The sequence below is a fragment of the Dama dama genome, chromosome 6, assembly GCF_033118175.1.
Source record: "Dama dama isolate Ldn47 chromosome 6, ASM3311817v1, whole genome shotgun sequence".
Taxonomy (NCBI): domain Eukaryota; kingdom Metazoa; phylum Chordata; class Mammalia; order Artiodactyla; family Cervidae; genus Dama; species Dama dama.
The window spans coordinates 36,022,129-36,048,978 of NC_083686.1; the positions used below are offsets into that span (position 1 = coordinate 36,022,129).

General features: G+C 33.7%; 1 protein-coding gene across 1 annotated transcript in view; it reads left to right on the plus strand.

Moving 5' to 3' along the window:
- TECRL (trans-2,3-enoyl-CoA reductase like) overlaps positions 1–19,874 on the plus strand; it is a 147,978-nt gene extending 128,104 nt beyond the window's left edge. The window contains exons 9-12 of the mRNA XM_061145267.1: positions 5,861–5,918; positions 18,179–18,264; positions 18,808–18,853; positions 19,747–19,874. Coding sequence (XP_061001250.1) covers positions 5,861–5,918; positions 18,179–18,264; positions 18,808–18,853; positions 19,747–19,874 — 318 coding nt within the window. The remainder of the gene's footprint in view (positions 1–5,860; positions 5,919–18,178; positions 18,265–18,807; positions 18,854–19,746) is intronic.
- The last annotated feature ends 6,976 nt before the right edge of the window (positions 19,875–26,850 follow it).

Below are 26,850 nucleotides of genomic sequence, written 5' to 3' on the forward strand. Positions count from 1 at the left end.
TGAAAGGAATAACTGATAAACTAGTTTATTAAAATATAAAACTGATTTGCAACGACAATATCAAGAGAATGAGATAGCAAGCATAGACTAGAAAAAAGATATGCAAAGACACATCTGATGAAAGATGGTTATCCAAAATATTTTTTTCAACTCCTCTTAAAACTTAACAAAAGACAAAATGACTTGAGTTAAAAATGGACCAAGATTTTAACCAACACTTCATCTAAGAAGATATATCAATGACAGAAAAGCATGTGAAAAGATGCTCCACATCATTTACATCAAGGAAATGCAAATTAATAAATTAGGTTCCACAAAATACCTATTGGAATAGCCTAAATCCAGAACATTAATTATACAAAAGGCTGGAGAGGATGTGGAACAACAGGAACTATCATTTGTGCTGATGAGGACAGTAAAGCCATTTTAAAAAGACTGGTATTTCTTACAAAATTAAATTAATCTTTACCATGTGATCCAGAATCATGCTTCTTAGTATTCTCCAGAGGCATTGAAAACATATCTCTATGCAAAACCTTGGACAAGGATGTTTAAAGCAGATTTATTGACAGCTGACAAATTTTGGAAGCAGTAATGGTTAGCCTTCAATAGGTGAATGGAAAAATAAACTGTGGTATATCCAGACAATAAAATAGCATTCAATGTTAAAAGGAAATGAGCTACCAATCCATGAAAAACCTAATGATATATTTAAATCTTAAATGTACATTTGAATGTACACCACCAAGTAAACTGTAATGTAAACTGTGCCCACTGGGTAATAATGACGTATCAATGCAGGTTCATCAAATGTAACAAATGTACACTCTGGTGGGAGGTGTTGCTAAAGAAGAAGGTTATGCATATAGAGGGGGAGGGTATGTATGAGAAATCTCTGTAACTTCTCCTCAGCTTTGCTGTGTATTTTACAGTACTTTAAAAAATGAACTCAATGAAAAAATCATAGGTTGGCAGTCATAAGTTTCAACTATATATATATATATATATTTAAATATTTTAATAATTAATATATCAAATGCATTTCTTCTGAAATACATGCATATTATCTTTTTTATGAATGGAATAATATATGTCAGTTTCATAATAAAAGAGTAGAGATTAGGAATTAGAATAAAGTACTATAATTTTATGATCATGGTAATATAAATTATCATAAGTTAAAAGACTTCATGAATGCTGAAACAGTATAATATTAGCTTATATTGTCATGCAGTGTTACTGTGTATGTGATGTGTCTTATACCTTGAAGTAGAAATGAACACTTCAAAGAGGAAAAAAAAGGAAACTAAATTCCCAGGTTCAGAAGCATTGATATACTTTATAGGTGAAACTTTTTCTAATTATTTATTTATCCTGATTTTCTTTATTCTTGAAATATGTATTAAGGAAATATAAACATAACAAAATTATAATTATTTTATTATCATCATTATAAATAGACAAAATAAAAATATCTGAAGCTCAAACTTATAAGTGATAGAAACATTTTAGCAGATTCTGTATTTCAAATCAGTTAGTTAGTAAAATGACTACCAAATTGCTTAAATGATAGTTATAAGATATTAGAGTTGCCAATAATTAATAATACATATAAAACTGTAGAGATAACATGTATGCAGAAATAAGATAGATTATATTTATCCTATAAAATATTATGCAGTCATAAAATAAAGACTGCTTGTTTTTACTGTGGAAACTAAAAGGATTTTTACTTCATAATGTGACATCCTGACTAGCTGATGGCAATAAATTCTGTATTATGGTGTTTTCTTTTTTCCCCTGTGGATATGTCAATTTCACTATTTAAAGCTGAGAATGCTTAACATGATGAAGCTTGTTAGGGGAATAATATATAAACTATATATCCCAGAAAGTTGGTCTCCCTCAACCCTTTGGCTCATTGACCACTGGCATATTTGCCACAATGCCAACATGCTGAGGAGCAATATAGTCGTCTCCCCTTATCTGTAGGTTACACATCCCAAGGCCCTCATTGAATGTTTAAGATCTCATATATCAGAGATATACATGATATAGAACATCACATATCATGATATAGAACCCTATACATATCGTGTATTTTTTCTGAACATACCTATGGCAAAATTTAATTTATAAATTAAGCACACTAAGAGAATGTCCAGAGAAGAATGACTTGAAATTTTATCTTGCTACTCAGAATGGTGGACAACATAAAATCTAAGAATTTTTAAATTTTGGAATTTTCTGTTCAATACTTTTGGACCACAATTGACTGTGGGTAACTGAAACCACAGAGAGTGAAACTGCAGATACAGTCAAGGGGTTACTTCACTTAGCAGTAAACAATAAGAATCTTAAGATTGAAATGCTGTATATTCTGAATCAATCACTTCTTTCAACCTGAAAACAATGGGATTTAATTTGGATGGTTCTGTTTGGGCTCCCCAGGTGGCTCAGTGGTAAACGATCCTGCCAAAACTGCAGATGTACCTTCCATCACCCTGGGTCATCAGGAATATCCCCTGGAGTAGAGAAAAGCAACCCACTCCAGTATTCTTGCCCGGAAAAGACCATGGACAGAGGAGTCTCGTGGGCTACAGTCCATGGAGTCACAAAAAGTCAGATGTGACTAAGCATGCACACACACTCATGCATTTTCAGAAAAATCTATGGAGTACAATGTAATGCATAATATGTCACTTCTGATATATTAACCAAGGTCCATTGTGTTTTAATAAAATTTAACATTCCCCATACTGTACATTGCTAAATGTTTAGTTGTGCTGATTAAAAATAAAATGGAAATAGTGAACTGAGAGTACAAAGGGTGCTGAAGAAAGTAAAAATGTTTTCATTACAAATGTTTTGAATGAAAACATTTTTTAAAAGATGATTTATTGTAAAGTAATTAGCCTCCAACTAATAAAAATAAATGGAAAAAAAAAAGATGAGTTTTCTATGTAAAAATAGATTTTGTCTATTCTACTAGCTTGAAATTTCATATTTAATACTTATTCACCTAATGATAATCCTGAAGAGAGTGAACTATTAAACCATTCAACAACATTCTATTTTTTAAATGAATGCTAGTGTGAGCAACAAGTAGTCAATAAATTTATATAAAATAAAGCACAAGTGAATATTTTTAACTTTAAGCCACCCACAAGCATTCAGATATAAGTCCTTTTGAATTTTTATCATTTATCATTCTAATGTTCTTTCTCACTCAGAACACTCTACCAAGTGACTTCTTGTAATTGTGGTAAAAAAACAATTGCATAAGATTAGCTATCTTAACTATTTTTAGTGTACAGTTCAGTAGTATTAAGTATATTCAGACTGTTGTACAATTTTAAAATCTAGGCCATCTTGTTCTTCACAACTACAGTAATTCTGGTAATATCTGTGAGTTGCTTATCTCTCTTTCTGTAAGTTGTTTAAAATATATAAACTTATTTTTAGTTACATTAAACTTTTTGAAAAAAAAAGTAAAATTGTTGCAAACTATCAATTTGTATATGAGCAACACGACAGAAATATTTTCATATTTATTTGTTATATTACTATAGTGAAGAAAATCATGCTTCTTTTGGATATAATATTTGGATATAACTTCTGTAAATATATCTGGACAGTGTTTCCTTACTATTTATGATTCTCTACAACTTCCTTCATAATATGTGCTACATAGGAGCCACAAATGGCTCAAAGTAGATAGTATTCACATATTTTATTATCTACAATAATTTATAATTTAAAGACTATTAAATCAAATCTACTATTAGCAGCTCCCACAAGCTCTAATATTTATGAAGCTGTTGTGTTAACATATAATATGCCAAATGAAGATATTTAATTTAGGGAAGAATCAACTCAGGAGAAATGTGTGAATCATGCTGAGAAATATTGCAGTGTTTCAAAGTTAATCTGCCCTGAAATTTTAATCTGTGATAAAACTATATACTGAGTTTTATAGCACTGACTGGATTTCCTGATCTTAGCACTGATCCAAGAAGAAATTAAATCAAATACTTTTATTTCAATTTATTAGCATTGCCACCTATATGTATTGGAGTCACTCATTGCCTAGACTTTGAAAACCAGTGCTTAAGGTAAAAATTACGAATATTACAACTGTTCTTTATTCCAGTAGAGTTGCTAAATTAATGGTAAACTAGTCATCTTTAAGCATATAGAGTTGATTTTTCCCATAGAATATATATATATATATATATATATATATATATAAACATTTCATTAGCAGATAACAAAATAAAAAATGTGGTTTATTTACCAGTTTTAAAATTCTCTTCTCTCATATTTCTTGTTTTTAGGGGTTATATATTTGGGGGTGGTCATGGTGGTTGGTGGAATAAAGACGCCCAAAGACAAGTTATGGCCTTGTGCTACAAGGCCGCTCTAGTAGTCTACCTAAAACTTAGACAAATATAACATTAAATTTGGTAATTATGTTTTGTAATGCTGAAACTGTGTGACCCAGAAACTTAGAAAAATGAGATCAATGTAGAATAAATCTAAATCATTTAATCTCTAACAATGAAAAACAAAGAACTTAGGTTTCAAACACAGGTCCATCTAGCAAAAAGCCTACAAGCTTAATCACATTCACATTTAAATCATTTCAAAGATAAAATAATATCTGAAAATTCAATTTTTAGCTTTGTCTTTCTAGTGGTAAAAAAAAAAAAACTAGAAGTCTCTTCTACAATTATTTTATGCACAAATATGGTTGCTAACAATCATGATTTTCTAACTCTTCAAATATGTTAATACATTTGATATATTTGTGAATATTATCTTCTATGAGAATTAATCTATTGAAGTTGATTATTCCAAATGACTTTTTGTACAACAGTTCTAGGTGATGATAAATGGAGTCTTATTTTCACTTTCAATCTATTTCTTTCCTAAAATTTACAGAGTAGAATTATATGCCAGTTATTCAATGTTAAAGTCAGCTCAAAAATAAAATCTATAGGACTATTAGTATATGTGAAGAAATGCATCCAGAAATTGTTGAAAAGAAAAAAATAATAAGATATATTGCAAAAGATTTTAGCATTAAAGCCACTGAGTTAAAAGAGTGTGCAATTTATGGGGTACATTAATATGAAAAGTTGGATACTCTAAACAACAGAAATTTTGGATAACACAACCTTCTATAAATAACATAATACTTATATCCTGAATACATACTTTGCATTAAATTATGTCAAATGTATATGAGAGACAAAGGGATTATCTTCAGAGGAAACATGTTGCAAATTCAAACAGCTTTAACCCAGGAAACATTAAAAGTTAAACTTCTTAGCAGGTCATAGTAGCGTGCTAAACAGGGACAACTAGTGAAGTGTACATGCCTAAAGGGTCAGCTGACAGACACACAAGTGCCTGTGTGCAGCAGTATTGCTTACACTAGGTTTTCTAAATTGAGCTGAGACCAGCTGGGAACCATACTACTACCCTGGAATACATAAACCTATGCCAAATCTATCTTCGGTGATAAAACCTGTCTATTGATGCTGTAAAATTTTACGCATTGTATCAAATAAACAGTAGATAATCAACAGGACCTGATTAACAAGGCAATCTGAACATAGCTATCAAATGGGGCTGAGGATATTCTCTAAATCTCTACCTCAATGTGACTCATTCCTTTGATTCTGCATATGTCTACAACAGCTTCTTTCACTGTTATAATACAATATCTCTTCTTCTTACACTTATAGCATACTTTTGGGTCCTTGGAATATATTACATGGATATTTGCATATTTAAAAATATGTTTTTAAAAAAGACCCAAGTATATCACACCAAATGTTGAAATCTTTTACAGATTTGTGAAGCTGGAAATCATTTCATCAATGTAGTGCTGGCTCATCCCAGTCACACAGGTTAGTCACTTTTTTAATCTTCTCCAGAGTGAATTATGCTAATTATTATTTTTTAAAACAATGGTTGGAAATACTTAAGGTTTGTGTTCCCCAATTCTTGTTCTATTATGTCTAATTTTTCAAAATATTTGAACTAAATTATAGTCCCTAATTATGGTTTCTCTAAAATGAAGTGTACATGTAAACACACACACACACTTTCTTTAAACATATTTAAAAAAATGATTAAGATGTAAATAAGTGTGAAATCCATTGATGATTATCCAAATTTCTTAGCTTAACTTTCAATCTTAATCTGGTTTGGACATTATCTGTTACAATCCAATAGGATTGAAAAGAAGTTCATAAGCTTTTTCAATAAAAGTGAATCTTCTTTGACAAATTCAGTGGCAGTAGAATAGCAATACCTGAGAGATCATTTAATTTAGTACTTTGCTAAAAGATTTGAAAATATTTACAATGCCTAAAAAGTTCCATGGACAGAGGAACCAGGTGGGCTAGAGTCCGCGGGAGTCATAAACAGTTGGATGTGACTGAGTGAACATACAGAGTGTCTATATAATTTAAAGGTATTTTTGGTAAATCAATACTCTCATTCAGGCTCAATTATAGCACAATGACTTATTTTACAGTGTGCATACTTTAATTGTAATTTCAAATAGCTGTGGTCAACTTTTGGGTTTCATGTTTTTATTATCTAGTTGCAAGTGTGTTTGTGTCTTCAAGTTTGTTTTAACATTGACCTGAAATTCTTAACATTTTCTTGAAAGTTTCTAGCTGGAGAAGTAGATATATGAATATGTTCCAGAATATTTTTTCACATAATACATAAAATTACAAAGGAAATTTATATTAGACAATATAAGAACATATAGAAAGCTATAATATAGTATATAATAACTGTTTTTATTATAATATTCACATATTTTAATAACTATTTAACTTTCTAACACCATACACAAAAATAAACTCAAAATGGATTAAAGATCTAAATGTAAGACCAGAAACTATAAAACTCCTAGAGGAGAACATAGGCAAAACACTCTCCGACATAAATCAAAGCAAGATCCTCTATGACCCACCTCCCAGAACATTGGAAATAAAAGCAAAACTAAACAAATGGGACCTAATGAAACTTAAAAGCTTTTGCACTACAAAGGAAACTATAAGTAAGGTGAAAAGACAGCCCTCAGATTGGGAGAAAATAATAGCAAATGAAGAAACAGACAAAGGATTAATCTCAAAAATATATAAGCAACTCCTGCAGCTCAATTCCATAAAAATAAATGACCCAATCAAAAAATGGGCCAAAAACTAAACAGACATTTCTCCAAAGAAGACATACAGATGGCTAACAAACACATGAAAAGATGCTCAACATCACTCATTATTAGAGAAATGCAAATCAAAACCACAATGAGGTACCATTACACGCCAGTCAGGATGGCTGCTATCCAAAAGTCTACAAGCAATAAATGCTGGAGAGGGTGTGGAGAAAAGGGAACCCTCTTACACTGTTGGTGGGAATGCAAACTAGTACAGCCACTATGGAGAACAGTGTGGAGATTTCTTAAAAAACTGGAAATAGAACTGCCATATGACCCAGCAATCCCACTCCTGGGCATACACACTGAGGAAACCAGATCTGAAAGAGACACGTGCACCCCAATGTTCATCGCAGCACTGTTTATAATAGCCAGGACATGGAAGCAACCTAGATGCCCATCAGCAGATGAATGGATAAGGAAGCTGTGGTACATATACACCATGGAATATTACTCAGCCATTAAAAAGAATTCATTTGAACCAGTCCTAATGAGATGGATGAAGCTGGAGCCCCTTATACAGAGTGAAGTAAGCCAGAAAGATAAAGAACATTACAGCATACTGACACATGTATATGGAATTTAGAAAGGTGATAACGATAACCCTATATGCAGAACAGAAAAAGAGACACAGAAATACAGAACAGACTTTTGAACTTTGTGGGAGAATGTGAGGGTGGGATATTTCAAAAGAACAGCATGTATACTATCTATGGTGAAACAGATCACCAGCCCAGGTGGGATGCACGAGACAAGTGCTCCGGCCTGGTGCACTGGGAAGACCCAGAGGAATCGGGTGGAGAGGGAGGTGGGAGGGGGGATCGGGATTGGGAATACATGTAAATCCATGGCTGATTCATATCAATGTATGACAAAACCCACTGGAAGAAAAAAAAAAAAATAAAATAAATCCAGCCTGGATCAATAGAAAAAAAAAAAAATAATAATAATTTTTGCTTGAGTTGATGACAGCAAATTATACATTTGGATATATAAAACAACTGAATAGGATTTGAAAATTTCTGTACTTTCTCTTGCAGAGAAAAAATTAACATAATAATACAAATACTATTGTGGTTAGTTGTCTGCATTTATATTGAAGTAAAGCCTACATTTAACAAAGAGGTTAAATACTATTTTTATCTGACCCAAATACATAGATCTACTGGTTTCTCTTTGGAAGTATGTGAAGTCCAAATGAAAAACTTCTGATGGTCTGATTTTTTTTTTTTTTTTTTTAGCATAGAAGCAGATCACAATGCAATTTTATAAAAATATTGACATTGACAAGCCTATGAATATCAAAAATTTTATTCTTTACTCTGAGCCTCTAACACGGTGACTTGCTCAAGTTTCTTCACCTGGAATATGCTGTCATTATTTGAAAATTTTAAACCATCATATTCTCAAACTCTGAAAATGTTCACATGAGAAAGACCTGTGTGTGTGTCTTTACTCCACTCTTTAACTTGCTTTGTATGTCGCTGTTGCCAAGTCAGAAGCAAATGTAATCTCTCCTTGGTTAACTGGCTTGGTCTTTTGCCTTGAGACTCAGAACACTTTTCTTTATCACTAAAGTCTGTTAATTTTGGACAGAATTTCGTAGGATGTGTCTTAGAGCTTATAATTCCAGATGATGTCTGACTCTTTATGATCCCATGGAGTGTAGCCCATCAGGTTCCTTTGTCCATGAAATTCTCCAAGAAAGAATAGTGGAGCAAGTAGCCATTTATTTCTTTCTCCAAAGGAATCTTCCCATCCTAGGGATAAAACATGGTTCTCCCACATTGCAGGCAGATTCTGCACCATCTGAGCCACCAGGGAAGCCCAGTTTTCCCAGAGACATCATGTAATCTTTTAGGTGGTTGACTCATGATCTTGTTTAAGTTCTAGAAAGTTTTATTGTATTATTATTCTTGCATTATAGTTTAAAATTTGATTTGTTACATTGTGGACAGTGAGAAGATAGTGGGGTGAACATGTTACATCGGCTTCTATTTTATATTTCTATCACTTTCAATGTTTAGCTTTTTGTTCATTTTTTTTAATGTTTTTGTTCATCTACTAGATATCCCCTATTCTATTGATCATTCCACCCTTAAGCAAGCTGAAATATGTTCCACCCATATTACTAACTTTTTTTGTTTTTTCTTTTTCTACAATTTAATTCTTGAAAACAATCAACTCTTTTTCCTTCCTGTTTTATACATATCTTTTTTGAGTTCTGGGATTTCATCACAGTTACATTCTCTGTTATCTGCCAATGCTTCTGTATGTTAAAAATGTTTCTCTTTTATTTTGGGGAGGATTCTTTTAATCACTTGGGAAAAATGCTTGCTTTATATTTTATTCACATAAAAGCTTTATGTGAATATTGTTCAAATTATGTTCATTTTAAGTGTATGGATTGTCCTTGAACAGAAATAACAAATGTTTTCAGAGATGTGGTGATGAAGTGAATTCTCTAAAGGATAAGGTGTGCTCTGGAGGACATGGGATGTTTCATTGTGTCTTTTGATTCTCTATATACTTTTTTGTTTTCTAAATTTCTTAATTCCTGGAAATGTTTCCTTCTTTCTTTCCCCTCTAATCCTTCAAGCATTATCTCCTTTCTTGGAAGCAGTGTCTTCTAAGATGAGAACCTCTGGACTCATTACTCTCAAGTCATTGCATGTTCTTTCTCTTTATTTAGCGTTCCAATAATATCAAGTCTCAGACCTTTTCTGAGAGTAAGACCTCTTCTGATCATGAAATACAGACATCTACACACACACACACTGCATTCTTTCTCCTTACATAAAATTTTTATCCAACTCTCCATTCCTGTGTCAGCTCTAATTGAGTCTGTGTTGCTTCCAGATTTTTATTTCCCCACTTAAGCATTCATTGGAATTTATACTAATATCTCTATATCTTAGATATGCTGTAGGCATGAATAATGGGCAGGGACTATCTTTTACTGACTGTTTAAGCAAGATCTACAAAATATGTTCCCCAGGAAACAACAATTTCATATAGAACAAGCGTTCAAAATCTTATTACAAAGTACTGAATGAAAAAAAAAAAAAGAGAGAGAGAAAATTTATGCCAAGTAGGAAACTGAGCTGGGAAGCTATCTCAAGGATGGTCTCAGCCTTTTTGTTGGGTTATCTGAAACTAGGGCAATCTTTCTGAATTAGCCTAAGTTGGAATGACTAGAAAAAATATAGATTGGATTTGGGGTTCCCTGAGAATGAGGAAATTACCTTGGATAAAGCAGCTCTCTTTTGTCAAGGCCATCCTTTCAGATGGTATACTGCTCAAAAGCTTTCTGCTACCAGTAGAATTTATTTTCCATTTATTTTTATTAGTTGGAGGCTAATTACTTTACAATATTGTAGTGGTTTTTGTCATACATTGACATGAATCAGCCATGGATTTACATGTATTCCCCATCCCAACCCCCCCTCCCACCTCCCTCTCTACCCGATCTCTCTGGGTCTTCCCAGTGCACCAGGCCTGAGCACTTGTCTCATGCATCCAACCAGGGCTGGTGATCTGTTTCACCCTTGATAATATACATGTTTCGATGCTGTTCTCTCGAAACATCCCACCCTCGCCTTCTCCCACAGAGTCCCAAAGTCTGCTCTGTACATCTGTGTTTAAAAGAGAGATATTAGTGGGAAATCACACAGCTTTCACTGCTGCACATGACCTTCGTCTAACGACTGATTTGCACCAATTTGATTCTTCACAAACTTCGGGATTCTCTCCATCACCAACTGGCACAATTAACATTTCAAGGATTATCTATGGCATGATGTGAACACTCACCTGAAGGGAGCTTATCAGGACATGGATATGACACTGTCCTTCGGTGGAGGGAATATCATGAGATGTCCAAATACTAGAGGCAAAATATCATCTTTGTACCTCATTATATAACAGCAGGTTATATATAAGTTCCACACCTTAACTTTTTCCATCACTGATAAGTTTAATATGTAGAATCTGTCTGATTACAAGTCGAAGGGCAGGAGTGCTTACACTAAAACTTGAAACTGCTGCGATTTTCTGCCTGGAAACCTACTAAATTTTCATAGCTTTTGTGCTCCATGGAGTACAGTTCAAAGATTTATTTGGTGTGTAATATGCTACCTGCCAAACTGGAAAAAGCCTGTAAGACAGTTTGCTTCCTTCTTAATGATAGGAGGTACAAGCTGCATTATATTTTCTATGTTCTGGAGAGGGTGCCCCACAATCATTTGGCCCCTAAATCTTTGTAGTGTTTACTAGCAACCCCCACGCTTTCTGTGGACCACACGTCTTAAAAAGGCCACCAACATACTAGCCACTTACTCATTCAGTATGAATAGCATAATGTTATTAATACAGTGATTTTCACTGAGATGCCCAACCAGCCTGAACTTTCTTGGTCTGTTTTATGGCAAAGGGTGGGAGTAATAATTCTAGAAAAACAAAAACAAAAACTGAAATTCTGTGCTATTGCTCATTTTAAAGGAAAGTAAAGTATTCTCACCTTCCTTTCTAATAGAGATGGAAAAACAGATTTTTTAAAAAAAAAGTTCAGCGTCTATATCCATAGACCCAAGGCTGGGTTAATCTACTTTAGTAGTATTAGGTAGTTAGAGCAGAAAAAAAAAAAGAGTTCCAAATGGCACTCAGAAGAAGCAGCAGTTAAAAGAGTCCTTGAAAGTAACAAAGAAAGGAAAAAAAAAACAAAACCATGAAATGGACAAAGAAAGAAAGAGAAAAAGCCCAAGAAAAATCACAGCCACAGTGAGAACCTTAGGCATGAAAACACACCCAAACAGGCTTCCTTCCCAAATTGGCCTTGAACATACACTCTATTTACTTTCCCTTCCCTGACTGGTCACCAGTACAAGCCCTAATTTGCTTGGGGAATAGCAAGCCAAGCCCCAGGAACCACCAAGGGGAAAAGACAAAAAGTATAAAAAGGGAAGCCAAAATGAGTCGAGAACACTTCTCCAGGAGTTGGTCCACTCTCCTGTCTTGAGAGTGTACAGCATGCCTCCTTCTTAACAAATCTTGCCTGTTTGAGTTCTAACTAGTGTGTCTTACAACTCTTTGCTATGAGGAGAAAAAAACCTCCAGAGAATACTGCCTGCTTAATAAATCCTGCCTGCTTGAGCCGTAACTAGTCTGTCAGTCTAATTCTTTGATATGAGGACACAAGAACCAAGGGGAGAAAATGACCTGGCAGTAATAGGACTTAGCTACTGCGCATGCATGCATCAATTGCAATGGTGGATAATATGTGTCACCCTCCAAAATACATCTGGCTCCCGCAGAGTTTGGGGAAGTGAATTAAATGATGATATAATGAAGAATATCATACAAGCATACTTTGGATCTTCAGTGTAGCACTAATCATTCATTGGGATGCAGATTGTTTATATTTACCAAAGAATGAGTGCAACTGCAGACGCTTCCACTTGGTTTTCCCCATGGCCATAGCTCTTGCCCTAAAGCCCAAGAAATCAATGAACAATGAGGTTATACAAGCTACAAAGTATGCATATTCCAATTATGCATTCGGTGCCTGGCAAATGAGCCCTGTGAAGTAGGCTAAGATTGTTGTCACTGTTGCTGTTGCCGTTTAGTCACTAAGTCACGTCTGATTCTTTGCAACCTATGTACTGTAGCCCACCAGACCCCTGTCTATGGGATTCCCCAGGGAAGAATACTGAAGTGGCCACCATTTCCTTCTCTAGAGAAGTTTTCCAACCCAGGGATGAAACCCATATCTCCTGCAAAGGCAGGCAGACTATACATCACTGAGCCAGCAGGTTGTCAGTTCAGTTGCTCTGTCGTGTCTGACTCTTTGCGACCCCATGAACTGCAGCACGCAGGGCCTCCCTGTCCATCACCAGCTCCCAGAGTTTATCCAAACTCATGTCCATTAAGTCGGTGATGCCATCCAACCATCTCATCCTCTGCTGTCCCCTTCTCCTCCTGCCCTCATTCTTTCCCAGCACCAGGGGCTTTTCCAATGAGTCTGCTCTTCACATCAGGTGGCCAAAGTATTGGAGTTTCAGCTTCAACATCAGTCCTTCCAATGAACACCCAGGACTGATCTCCTTTCGGATGGACTGGTTGGATCTCCTTGCAGTCCAAGGGACTCTCAAGAGTCTTCTCCAACACCACAGTTCAAAAGCACCAGTTCTTCTGTGCTCAGCTTTCTTTATAGTCCAACTCTCACATCCATATATGGCCACTGGAAAAACCATAGCCTTGACTGGAGAGATCTTTGTTGACAAAGTAATGATTCTGCTATTTTTTTTTATTTTTTTTTATGTCTCTGCTTTTTAATATGCTAAGTTGGTCACAACTTTCCTTCCAAAGAGTAAGCATCTTTTAATTTCATGGCTGCAATCACCATCTGCATGATTTTTGGAACCTAGAAAAATAAAGTCATCCGCTGTTTCCACTGTTTCCCCATCTATTTGCCATGAAGTGATGGGAACGGATGCCATGATCTTATTTTTCTGAATATTGAGCTTGTAGCAGTCTTTAAAATGTAGGGATAGTCTATTCTCACTAGTACATAGTTCCATGAACAGATGCCAGTACATCATTTAGTGAAGTTCTTTTAATGAATGATTATGAGAATCCTTATATATGTACAGTTGTTTCCATATTACAATCTTTCTCCTTGGGGTCCCAGACTGTTCTTTCATCAATGAGTTTATTGTCTTGCAACTGGTTTAAGTCTAAAACCTGGGCAAGAAATAGGGAATTTTGCATTGAACTAGCTTTCCCATGTTTCTGGATTATTCATCTCAAATTTATTTTGTCTAAATTCAGAAATTCATTTTGGGGTATCCATCAATTCTAACATTTTGGAACACTGTGTTCTTATATCCAGCCTCACTTTCTGTGGATCAAGTAACTTCTGAACTTCCCACTCATTTTGACTTATAACAAGTGCCACAAATAGAAATGGATTTGATTTGGGAGAGGGGGAAGAATCATTTAATCCCAGTTACTACGAGTTATTCCATTCTAAGATGACATCACTTATATTCAGTCTGGGATGTCAGAGAGCTGACCTTGATCTTAGTAATGGTGATGCCCTTGCAGTAACACATTTCTTACAGCTTTGGAGAATGGTGTGTCCTCTAGGTTTTCCAGTGAAGCATGGGGAATACTATGGGAATATGAAAAAATGGGGAACATTTTTTTTTCCTCCCATGGAAACGGACCTTCCCTTTTGACCTTATTTAGACTATCTACCCCAGGACCTCCACTTTTCTAAGCAATTTAACACCTTTTTCTGTTTGCCAGTGAGATCACAACACTTTTTTCCCCTCGTTTACTGAGGACTATAGCTTTGTTCATGCCTTCAGGTGTATGTTAATGCATTTTTACTAGCTTAACTGAACATTAACTCCTTGAAAGAAAAGCTATGACCAACACAGCATATTAAAAAGCAGCGACATTACTTTGCCAACAAAGGTCTGTCTAGTCAAAGCTATGTTTTTTCCAGTAGTCATGTATGGATGTGAGAGTTGGACTATGAAGAAAACTGAGTGCTGAAGAATTGATGCTTTTGAACTGTAGTGTTAGAGAAGACTCTTGAGAGTGCCTTGTACAGCAAGGAGATTCAATCAGTCCATCCTAAAGGACATTAATCCTGAATATTCATTGGAAGGACTGATGCGGAAGCTGAAACTCCAATGCTTTGGCCACCTGATGCGAAGAATTGACTCATTTAAAAAGACCCTGACGCTGCGAAACATTGATGGTGGGAGGAGAAGGGGATGACAGGGGATGAGATGGTTGGATGGCATCACCAACTCAATGGACATGAGTTTGAGTAGGTTCCCGGAGCTGGTGATGGACAGGGAAGCCTGGCATGTTGCAGTCCATGGGGTCGCAAAGAGTTGGATACTACTGAGCAACTGAACTGAACTCCTATATCCCGTAAGAGTGTTCCAATAACAGAAACCCCTTATCCATTTTTATATTTTGCCTCCTACACTGCAGTAGACCCAGGTTCAATCCTGGGTCAGGAAGATCTCCTAGAGAACAAAATGGCAACCCACTCCAGTATTCTTGCCTGGAAAACCCCATCGACGGAGGAGTCTGGTAGGCTACAGTCCATGGGGTCTCAAAGAGTTGGACATGACTGAGTGACTTCACTTTCTCTGTTATCCAGCATCAACAGAATCCAATTACAGCTATATATATTCTCCTATTATGTGCCAGTTCACGCTGGTTGGATTCTGTAACTCCCTTGGGGAATAGCCTTTTTCTTCCCTTTTTTGGTCACAATAACCTCTGGTAGGTTATTTGGTATTGTCACACTAGCTATAGCATACAGGTTAAGAGAGGGTACGAAGAAGATAGGGATTTTATTGCAATTTAGTAGCCTCTGTATTAATTTTAAGGAAAGAAGTGTGTTAATTTTTCTGATTTGTAGTCAGATGCATTATAGATAGGATCACTAGCTTCTCTAAGGGAGTGTGCTAATTTTGAACAGGGAAGAGCAATGTACTTCTAAAATCTCAGGTAGTTCATGAAAATCTGCACAGCCTAATATTCTATGAATGATGACCTAGCTTAACAGATCTGGTTTGAATTAGAGTTGTATGTTCTTTGGTGCTTGATTACTCTTGCAATTAAGTCCTTGGGCTGGTCTTCACTTACTCTTCGTTTCTCTCATTGCAGATTAGAGCATCTTCATATTGGGTTGGGGGCCAAAAAGTTAATTTCTGTTTTCCATAACACCTTATAGAAAATCCAAATGAACTTTTTGGCCAACCTAATATACAACCAAAGAAGCCTTCCAGTTTTCACAGTTGGCTTTTAAGTGCTAATTATCCATTTCAGTTTTAGCTATCTTTACCAAGAACATTGATAGCGTCACCACTAAATTCTACTGGACCAAATAAAGCAATCCTTTTCAACAGCATAAAATACCAGTAGACCACAAATAAAAGGCTTTATGTTTGAAAGGCTACCTGGTAACAGCAGTTCTTTGTTTGACCCCTGCCAGCAACAATGGGGCACTCAGCGCAGGCTGGTCGGCAGGTCATTCAACTCTTAAATGCCATCCCAGTATCTGCTTTGGGGGCCATTCCTTGTGGCAAATACCATGGGTTCAGTTTTCTGTGATATAGACACTGAAATAGAGATTTGCATTCAGGAGTTGTGCTAGGGTGATTTGATAGATGGAAAGAAAGAAATCATGTCTGGGTAGGAAATCGAGAGTAACACAGTTTCAGTGAGAGTATCAGATGAACCTAGGGGCCTTCTAAAGCTGGGCTGAACAAGCAATGTTGTTTTGAATTAAGGCATCAATTTGCCACATTGATCCAATAATGGATTAAGGGTAAACCAAAAAGTGAGTGTGACCTTGCATGAGTTTGCTCCCTTCAGCCAGGTTATCTTCACAGGTGATGCTGAAAGTTAAAGGTCTCCTGCCAGCAGTTTATTCCCATAGCTGTGGAATAAACCCTTTATACCTGGAGAAGAATCTGGGTAGCTGCAGCACTGTAATGTAAAAAAAAAAAATCTTCAGACTTTTAATATAATAAAAGATTAGTTATAAACTATACACTGAGAAACATATCATAGGAATGCAAGTATTAGATTGCTAACATCTAAACTTACATATTAATAGCAACTAACACACTGAAGAAAATATCTATATACACATATTTTTCTGTGTCACAAGACACATTGGTTATCTAATCTACAAACTACATCTGGAAGAAATAGTATTTGTGGACCCTGATCATTCCACTACCTCCAGGAACTGAATGGTCATAAACTGGCTTTAACCCAAATTACCTTGTGTTCACATTCTGCCTCTGAAAGTCAGTTAACATGGATAGGTTCCTCAATCATCTTTCTTTTGATAAATATATGAATGTTACACAAAAGTGTTTACATAAATGTTACCAAGAGAATCTGTTCTACTAAGTGGCATATATATCTATCCTTATCTTGAAATAAGCAATGCATGAAATTTGCACATATATTTTTCACTTTGATAGTTCAACAATCCCTACAGCTTTGAAAACAGCATATTGACATTTCATTAAGACTTTAAAATTTAAATAAAAGAGATTATTTGATCTGTTATCTAATTAAGTTTTGCTATGAAGACACAATAATTTTATAATTCACATTTACTTTTACAAATGTCACAGCTCAAAGTTCAACTCGAAATCATTATGAATTTGTTATACAAAATATTTCTTGAAAAATTTGAAAGGCAAAAAGTAACTGAAATAAAGGACAATATGCTAAGTATAATGAGAGTTGTAAATAACAATCCTGATTACTGAGCAGAAATAATTTGTGTGGTATTTTTGAATATGAACTATTCTGATATTCACTGTAATCCTCTTATGAGAGATTTTCATACTTTTCTAATATAAATGACATACTTATGAAATCCCCTCTGGATCATCACTAATTTAACAGAAAGAGTTTTCAGGTATTTAATAACCTCAACCAAAAAATATATGCTTTGACACTAAAAGAAAATAAGAGGCAAGCAATTGTTAAAACACATTAGCAGTATTAACACATTAGCAGTATTAAAATATACTCTGAATCTCAGTAGGCAATACTGCTAAACTATTATGATAAACAAAATAATGTTTATATATTGTTTAATTTTAAAACTTAAGGAATTGATTATTGTGGTGACATCCTATAATTTTACTGCAACATAGCTGTAGACATTGTCACAAAATGATAAGTATTTTTTTGAGTCAAAAGTTTATGACATTTGAAACTGAGTCTCCTTTGAATAATTTGTAAAACAGGTTTCTATAAATATATGATGAGATTTCATATGATACATAGTTATTGTAGGGAATTTAGAACTATATAATAAATATATGATTGTATTTGCAGTATGAAACATCATTGACTTTGTACTCTTCTTTTTAAAAGGAAATAATGCCTGTTTTCCAAGTCCAAATTATAACCCCTTTACGTGGATGTTTTTCCTGGTTTCATGTCCTAACTACACCTATGAGGTATGTTATATATCCATGAAGATAACTGAACTTTATTTGATACTATATGAACTACATATGTTTATGTACTTACATGTATTATAGATTATGCATGATATGTGTGTATGTTTAGTCTGTAGATACAGGCATAGACAGAGATACAGATGATGATACAGATTTCAATTTAAGTTATAAGCATAGGAACTAGAATATTTCACTCACAATTTTCCCTGCAGAATAAACAGTATTTGTGCATATATCTGTCTATATTTAAAGAAAATTTTATAAACATCACATTAAATGTCTTGAGAAGCCTCTGGATTTTATAAAAAAATCTGGAATAATGTCTTTAATTTTCTTAGAAATATGATACTGTTTTAAGAATTTTTTAATCACTATCATATTTAACAATGAAATTATAACTTTGGGAAATATATTTCTACTTAAAATTTTCCACTGTTTTAAGCTTTTAAAATATCTAATCAATGCCTATTTAATTGTTCACAAGTAAACAAATTTCTAGATTGACTTCAATATTTGTTAATTTATGTTTTACTCTAACAGATTGGATCATGGATTAGTTTCACAATCATGACACAAACATTGCCAGGTAAGACCTAGGTTTACTAACGATTGAAGTAGATACACCTTTAGGAGAAGTGGTTTCTGAGAACAAACTGCTGTAATACTGAAATTAGGCATGTTTGCAACGGGATTTTTCTGCCTGTATTTTTATTTTGGATTTTTTATCAGTATAACATTATGTTGAAACATTATTTACTACACATGTCTGTATAATTGTGGTTGCATGCTTGTGCTTAGTCGCTCCGAGGCCCAATTGTGGTTAATCCAAACTAGAAAACGTAGTCCAGATATATTTATTAAGCAACAAGTTTTTGTTAAAGGGAAGTGGTAATAACACACTTCACTTTAAACTCTCTCGTGTGTGCCCACAGACTTGTACATACTGTTTCTTCAAGTGTTCACATCCATCTGTGAAGGGAAGAATGGGGTCATGAATGTGTCATCTTGAATGCTGGTCATTTTAAAACACAAATAAGTTAAATGGTAATAAACTGCTTTTATTAGAAGGGATGTATATTATTTCCATTTCATTCATTCTTGTTCCACTGTACAAAAATGTGGATTAGAATTTATGTGATTTATCTTATACGTATATATGTGTGTAGAAGAAGTGTTTTACACACATATGAACAACTATTATTGAAAAAAATCAAAGGGATTTTAATAATTTCTTCTTTGGAAGTATTATGTGGCAGTGGGGTGTAAAAAATATAGAATTATTTCAATTTCTATATATTTATGTTTATTCAACCATGCAATATTGATTGGATGTATATGATGCTAGGCAATATAAATAAGGAAAATTGATAAAGAACTATATGACACTTGAAATATTTTAAAAGCTATTTTCTTTCAAACATAACTTGTTATGTCAATTTAAAAGAAAAGAAACAATAATTATTTATTTTTTTCTTCTAGTTGGGATTTTTACACTTCTGATGAGTATCCAGATGTCTCTGTGGGCACAAAAGAAACATAAGATTTATCTGAAGAAATTCAATTCTTATATGCATAGGAAATCAGCAATGATTCCATTTATACTGTAAGAAAAATAAGTGATCTTATCTCACATACAGAAAAGCTGTATTTAACTCACTGAATGAAATTTGACCAAGGGTAATTGTCTATTATGTTCCAGAAATTCACATACAATAGTATTTTTGCTTATATAAAAATATATAAGGGCAAATATATATAAATGTATGTATTATATCAATATAGTAATTTAGCTGAATTTAGAGTAATAAATGAGGCAAATGAAAAGTTGAAATTATAAATATGGCTAATTGAAATAGCATCCTGTGTGTTTGCAAGGGACAGATCTTTGAATGAGATGTTCTTAATTCATTAAATCTTTCATAATACTATTGGCTTAAGACAATTTAAAATATTTGAATTCTATAAAGTGGATACTGCAATATTTCAAACACTTGAATTTTACATATTATTTTGAGAGTAATTGAACAGAGAGTTCAATATGTTACTGGGAAATTTCAGATGTCTTGAAACTATTATGTCAGTAGTTCAATTTTACCTATATTAAAAGTTAAATATTTGTAATTAGCCGTGCATCTTAGTTATTCATAATACACATTGTATATCATTCTGGAAATACAACAACTAAAATATTTTCTAGACATTACTTATTAAACATTTGAATAAACTATATTGACATATATATATTTATGTTTACATATAGATCATGTTTGTATGTGAATATAGAAATAGATATATTCCAAATGGACAATATGTGATGATGAGGAAAGTGTGCATTAGAATATTGAGATTAACAGTGAAAAGATATTTTCTTTTATTTTCACATTTTTAAATTTCTATGTATTCTCAAATCCAGTGTATTAAGTATAAGATTGTGAGTGTAAATATACATATATACTTTGACAAAGAGATGAATTCTATTATAAAAATTAAATACATATTTGTTAAAAGTTTAAAAGAAATCTTTACTCATATTTAAATTGGGTCTCTCTACATTGGTTAATTTCTAGAGTCTTTCCAGTTATTGGATATAAATGTATCTAAATAGATGGATACATAGACATACATATGTCAAAATATTATTATGAAAGCTCTTAGATATTTACATATTTGACAAAATATCCTTGGTAAAGGTAGGTCTAAATGCATTTTGTAGTTTTTTTTTTTTTTTAAGGAAGCAATTTTTATTTTATTTTATTTTGCTTTTTATTTTTATCTATTTATTTATTTTTCCCAATTATTTTTGTTAGTTGGAGGCTAATTACTTTACAATATTGTAGTGGTTTTTGCCATACATTGACATGAATCATTTCTTATTAAGATATGTGACCAACTATTCAACAAAATCATATATTCAAAAGCTTTACCACTCCCAAGTGCACCTTATTAAAATATCTGAAAAGAATATGACAGCATATTTTAATTCACTAATATTCATTCAGCAAAAGAGAATGAAACCACACTTATTTACAGTAATACTCTTTTCCAAGTATGCTACTGTATTTCCAAATGTATGATTACTTTCCTCTTATAAATGCAACTACATTCTCAATTCTAAAATTCTTGTGTGTATATTTTCAATAATTGTGATTTTTATGTCAATGTAAAGATTATGAAGATATTAGCAAGTGAAAAATTCTATGCTTTCAACAGAGAAAGATAAATATGACTCATCTCTACTTTAAATAAAGTATGTTTGTATGTATGTATGTATGTTGGAGAAGACTCTTGAGAGTCCATTCGACTGCAAGGAGATCAAACCAGTCCATCCTAAAGGAGATGAGTCCTGGGTGTTCATTGGAAGGACTGATGTTGAAGCTGAAACTCCAATACTCTGACTACCTGATGTGAAGAGCTGACTTAATGGAAAAGGCCCTGATGCTGGGAAAGATTGAGGGCAGGAGGAGAAGGGGCGACGGAGGATGAGATGGTTGGATGGCATCACCGACTCAATGGACATGAGTTTGGGTAGACTCCAGGAGTTGGTGATGGACAGGGAGGCCTGGCGTGCTGCAGTTCATGGGGTCACAAAGAGTCGGACACAACGGTCAAAAATAAGTTGCACAGATTGAGAAAGGAACAAGTTAGATGCTATCATCACCATACCAACTAGGTAACAGTGCACCATATGACCACTTAACATTCACATTTTCATGTTCTATTTATTGATGAATTTGTTAAGTGTCAGCTCTAGATAAACAGTAGAGGAGAGAAGGAAAGGCTATAATATGGTCCCTACTTTTTATATAGTTCACTTATTAGGACAGTGCTAGTTGCTTAGTAGTCTGGCTCTTTAGGCATAGCACTAATCACTCATTTAGAAAAGGCAGAGGAACCAGAGATCAAATTGCCAATATCCACTGGATCATAGAAAAAGCAAGAAAATTCCAGAAAAAAACATCTACTTCTGCTTCATTTACTACACTAATGCCTTTGACTGTATGGATCACAACACTGTGGAAAAGTCTTAACGAAATAGGATTACTAGACCACCTGAGAAACCTGTATGTAGGTCAAGTAGCAACTGTTAGAACTGGACTTTGAAAATGGACTGGTTTCAAATTGGGAAAGAAGTGTGAGTACATTAAGGCTGTTTATTGTCACCTTGCTTATTTAACTTACAGGCAGAGTACAGCATGGGAAATGCTGGGCTGGATGAAGATCAAGCTGGAATCAAGATTGATGGGAGAAATGCCAATAACCTCAGATATGCAGATAACACCACAGTTATGGCAAAAACTGAAGAGAAACTAAAGAGGATCTTGATGAGTGTGAAAGAGCATAGTGAAAAAGCTGGCATAAAACAAAACATTCAAAAAACAAAGTTCATGGCATTGGGTCCCATCACTTCATGGCAGATGGATGGGGAAACAATGGAAACAGTGACAGACTTTATTTTTGGGGGCTCCAAAATCACTGCAGATGGTGACTGCAGCCATGAAATTAAAAGATGTTTGCTCTTGGGAGGAAAAGCTATAAGTGACCTAAACAACATATTAAAAAGCAGAGACATTACTTTGCCAACAAAGGTCCATCTAGTCAGAGTTATGGTTTTTCCAGTAGTCATGTATGGTTATGAGAGTTGGACCATAAAGAAGGTTGAGCACCAAAGAATTGGTGCTTTTGAAGTGCAGTGTTTGAGAAGAAGGAGGATAAGAAAGGATAGAGATGGTTCAATGGCATCATCAACTCGGTGGACGTGAGTTTGAACAAATTCTGGGAGACAGTGAAGGACAGGGAAGCCTGGTGTGCTGCAATCCAGGGGTCACAGAGTTGGAGGAAACTCAGTAACTGAACTGAACTGAATCATTCTTTGGGATGCAGCTTTTTTATACTTACAAAAGAATGAGTGCAGTTTCAGAGGTTTCCACTTGGTTTCCCCATGGCAATAGTTCTTGCCCTATAGCCCAAGAAATTAATGCACAATGAAGTTATGCAAACTACAAAGTATGTATATTGCAAGTATCCACTCAGTTCTTGGGGAAATGAGCCCTATGAAGTATTGGACTATGTTTGCTATTGCTGTAGTTGCTAGTCACTAAATCTTGTTGACTCTGTGACCCACAGACTGTAGTTCGCCAGGCTCCTCTGTCAATGGGATGTCCCAGGCAAGTATGCTGGAGAGGGTAGCTATTCCCTTCTCCAAGTGATCTTCCTGACCCAGGGATCTAACTCATGTCTCCTGCGTTGCCGGCAGATTCTTTACCATCTAAGCCACCAGGGAAACCCCGATATAACTCATGAAGATAAAGCAAGTTGCTAGTAGAATTAATTTAAGGTAATTGAAAACATATATGAAGATAACTCCAATACTTTGACCACCTGATAGGAAGAACTGACTCATTTGAAAAGACCCTGATGCTGGGAAAGATTGAAGACAGGAGGAGAAGGGGACAGCAGAGGATGAGATGGTTGGATGGCATCAATGACTCAAAGGACATGAGTTTGAGTAAGCTCTGGGAGTTGGTGATGGACAGGGAAGCCTGATGTGCAGAAGTCCATAGGGTCACAAAGAGTCAGACACGACTGAGTGACTGAACTGGAGTGATGAAGACAATTTTGGTTCTCCTATACCTTGGTCTACATGAATACAAAGGAATGGCTATTACCTCAACCTGTATATTCCTGTTAAAAATTATCTACTGTGGTTATATTAAATATCCTGGTTCACACGAGCAGTTTTCTCTCAGGTCATTTCTCCATTATATTACATTAGAATGCATTTGCTCTTCATTTCTATCATTTTTGTGGAACATACCATTAATAATAAAATTTTTAAAAAGTTTAAAAAATAAAAATGTACCATTACTGATTGATATATACAAATAAACCATTACTGATTGATATATACAAATATGCCATGAGTCTTTCTTCTGAGATAGATCTATGAACTAAGGATTAATGTCCAATAATATTTTCATAGATGGAGTTATACACTCATTTACTTGGTGTTTAGTAACTCTCTTCTATTAACACAAATCTATGTGAATCAATTTAAGGGATTTTCAGGAGGATGAAACAACCCAAATAGACTGGACCCACAGGGGAGTGAGTTTTTCAAATAAACCTGCCTCTCTTAAAGTAGAATTTACTACGGATTTCCCTGGAAGTCCAGTAAGCTAAGAATCCACAATTCCACCTTTGATTCTTGGTCAGGAAATCAAGATACCACATGCCACACATCATGGCCTAAATGTAAAAAAATTAAAAAAAAAAAAAAAAAGGAATGGGAAAAAAGTCAAAGTAGGACTTACTATGTCTTTTCTAATAAAGGCCCCATTCCAAGCAAATGCTGGAAATAATCTTAAACAGGAGTAAAAAGAATCACAATTCACAGATCTTAACCTCTACCTCCAAATCATTTAATGTAACAATTAGAATCCTGCAAGCTATAGTTTCTGTCTTCAATTTGAAGTATTAGAATGGTAGCTAATATCTTTCACTGAAATTTTAGGATATAAGTAGTCAAGGTTTAATGAATTAAAGTTAGAATTTTCAAACAGATACTAGATTTGTAATTACATACAATATTAAAAAGAAACATCACAGTTAAATATAGTCATTGATAGCTAATTTTTAAATAATTGTCTGGAATAATACTTTTTCAACCCAAAAGTAAAAAACTGAAAGTGTTTTTAAAATACCACATCTTCATCTTTTACATATATCTTATAAAAAGTAGCTGAAGAGAGAGAGAAATCAAAAGAAGCATGAACGAACTAAAGTTGAATCAGCGGCTATACCACCTCATATTATCACCTTTGCCTCTCTTGACCACCCTTCCATCATTTCTACCTCAAGTTGCTATTTTAAAGGTATTTTTAATTTGATTGCATATTTTTTAAATTTCTAAGTTTAAATAAAAATAGACCCTCAGTACATTTTTTCTTTTCACAAAATATTGTGGAAACACTATTCTCTAACTCATATACAGTCAGACACAGTAATTTTTAGTAATATCATTTCTTAAAAGAGACAATACAAAATGGTAGCATAAAATATTTTTAAATAGATGAAACATTCTTATTTTTCAAATGTGCATCCTCAATTTTACTTCTCTATGAAAAATATTATGCTTAGTATTGAAAGGTAATCAAATCACAAAATTCAACATTATAGTTGAATATCTTGCAAACTGACTTTTAATCTTCTTCCAGTAATTAAACTTATTTTCTGGATACTTTAAGTTCAATTTTGAGTAACTATCAATACGTGCTAAATTTTAAGAGTTGATGTATTTCAATGATAATATTTGTGCTCATAAAATAAAATGACCTGTGAATCAATAATGAGGATTATGTCTATTTTTATTTTAATAATAAAAAAAAGAAAAAAAATTGTAGTTGCTCCTGGATATTAGAGGTGATTATAGCAAATGTTACTTTATAAGTTCAATTAAAGGCATTTATGCAGCTTTTGCATAATGATAATAATTAAAAACAATTTATTTTAAAGGCTGCTTAAAAGTTAACTTTCACCCAGGTGCATACTGAAATCTATAATTAGCTTTCCTTCAGAGGAGGTTTGATCATGGAAATGTACCAAATCATTTTTGGAGGCAGAAGTTCCTTGCTAAAATAGGATTTTGGTTTCTAACTGTAGCTTGATAGTAGTGTTAAAAATATGTAAGAAAAATATACTCAGGAATATTTTTTAAAATGAATACATAATCATAACAAATTTATTTTCTTGATGATATAGAAGTAATATTTTCATATTATTTGACTGAGAAATGACTGGTACCTAGAAATTTTACTTTTTACATTGAATATAAGATATGTTCACAACAATCACAAAGCATAATTTTCTGTTTATCCTGTCATTCTACTAACCTCGAAATCAATGTTATTTCTATAATGAACTCTTACTTACAATTCATTTTTCTACTTGCTATACATTTACCAAATGATTTATTTTCCAAAAGCTCTCTCATAGTCCCTGGCAGGATTTCTAAGTAGATGGAATTGTTATATTTTATCTAACCACCACTTGGTTAATTCAATAAAAAATACAATAGGATATAAAATACTGATAACATTTTTTAATCCAAGTACTATTACATCAAGAAGAAATTTATAGAAAAAAGTAAGTAATTTAGGAATTATTATTGTAAAATATTAGACATTGGCTAAGTTTTTTAACCTGTTTAGATATGTGGTTTCTTTTTATAAGATGAGATGTTTGAGGTGAGCAACCTATAATATCCTCTCTCTTATAGGAAATGGTCATAGACTCAAATAATTTTCAATTATTATTGCTTCTAAAATTATATAACATCTTTGTTTGATTTATATTACTGGTTTTTAGTTTTTATACAACATAATTTCAAGTAATTTGTTAAAATAATTATTGGTATTTGGTTTCTAAGAAAATAGTTCTGATACTTTATGAATAAAGTAAACAGGGTTTCTGCTTTCTTGGAACTTCATTTAGGAGAGAAAATGAGAATATGATAATCAAATGAGTAGCAAAGTAAATTTAGACTGCGATCATGTTATAAGGAAATGAATTATGTGCTATGACAGA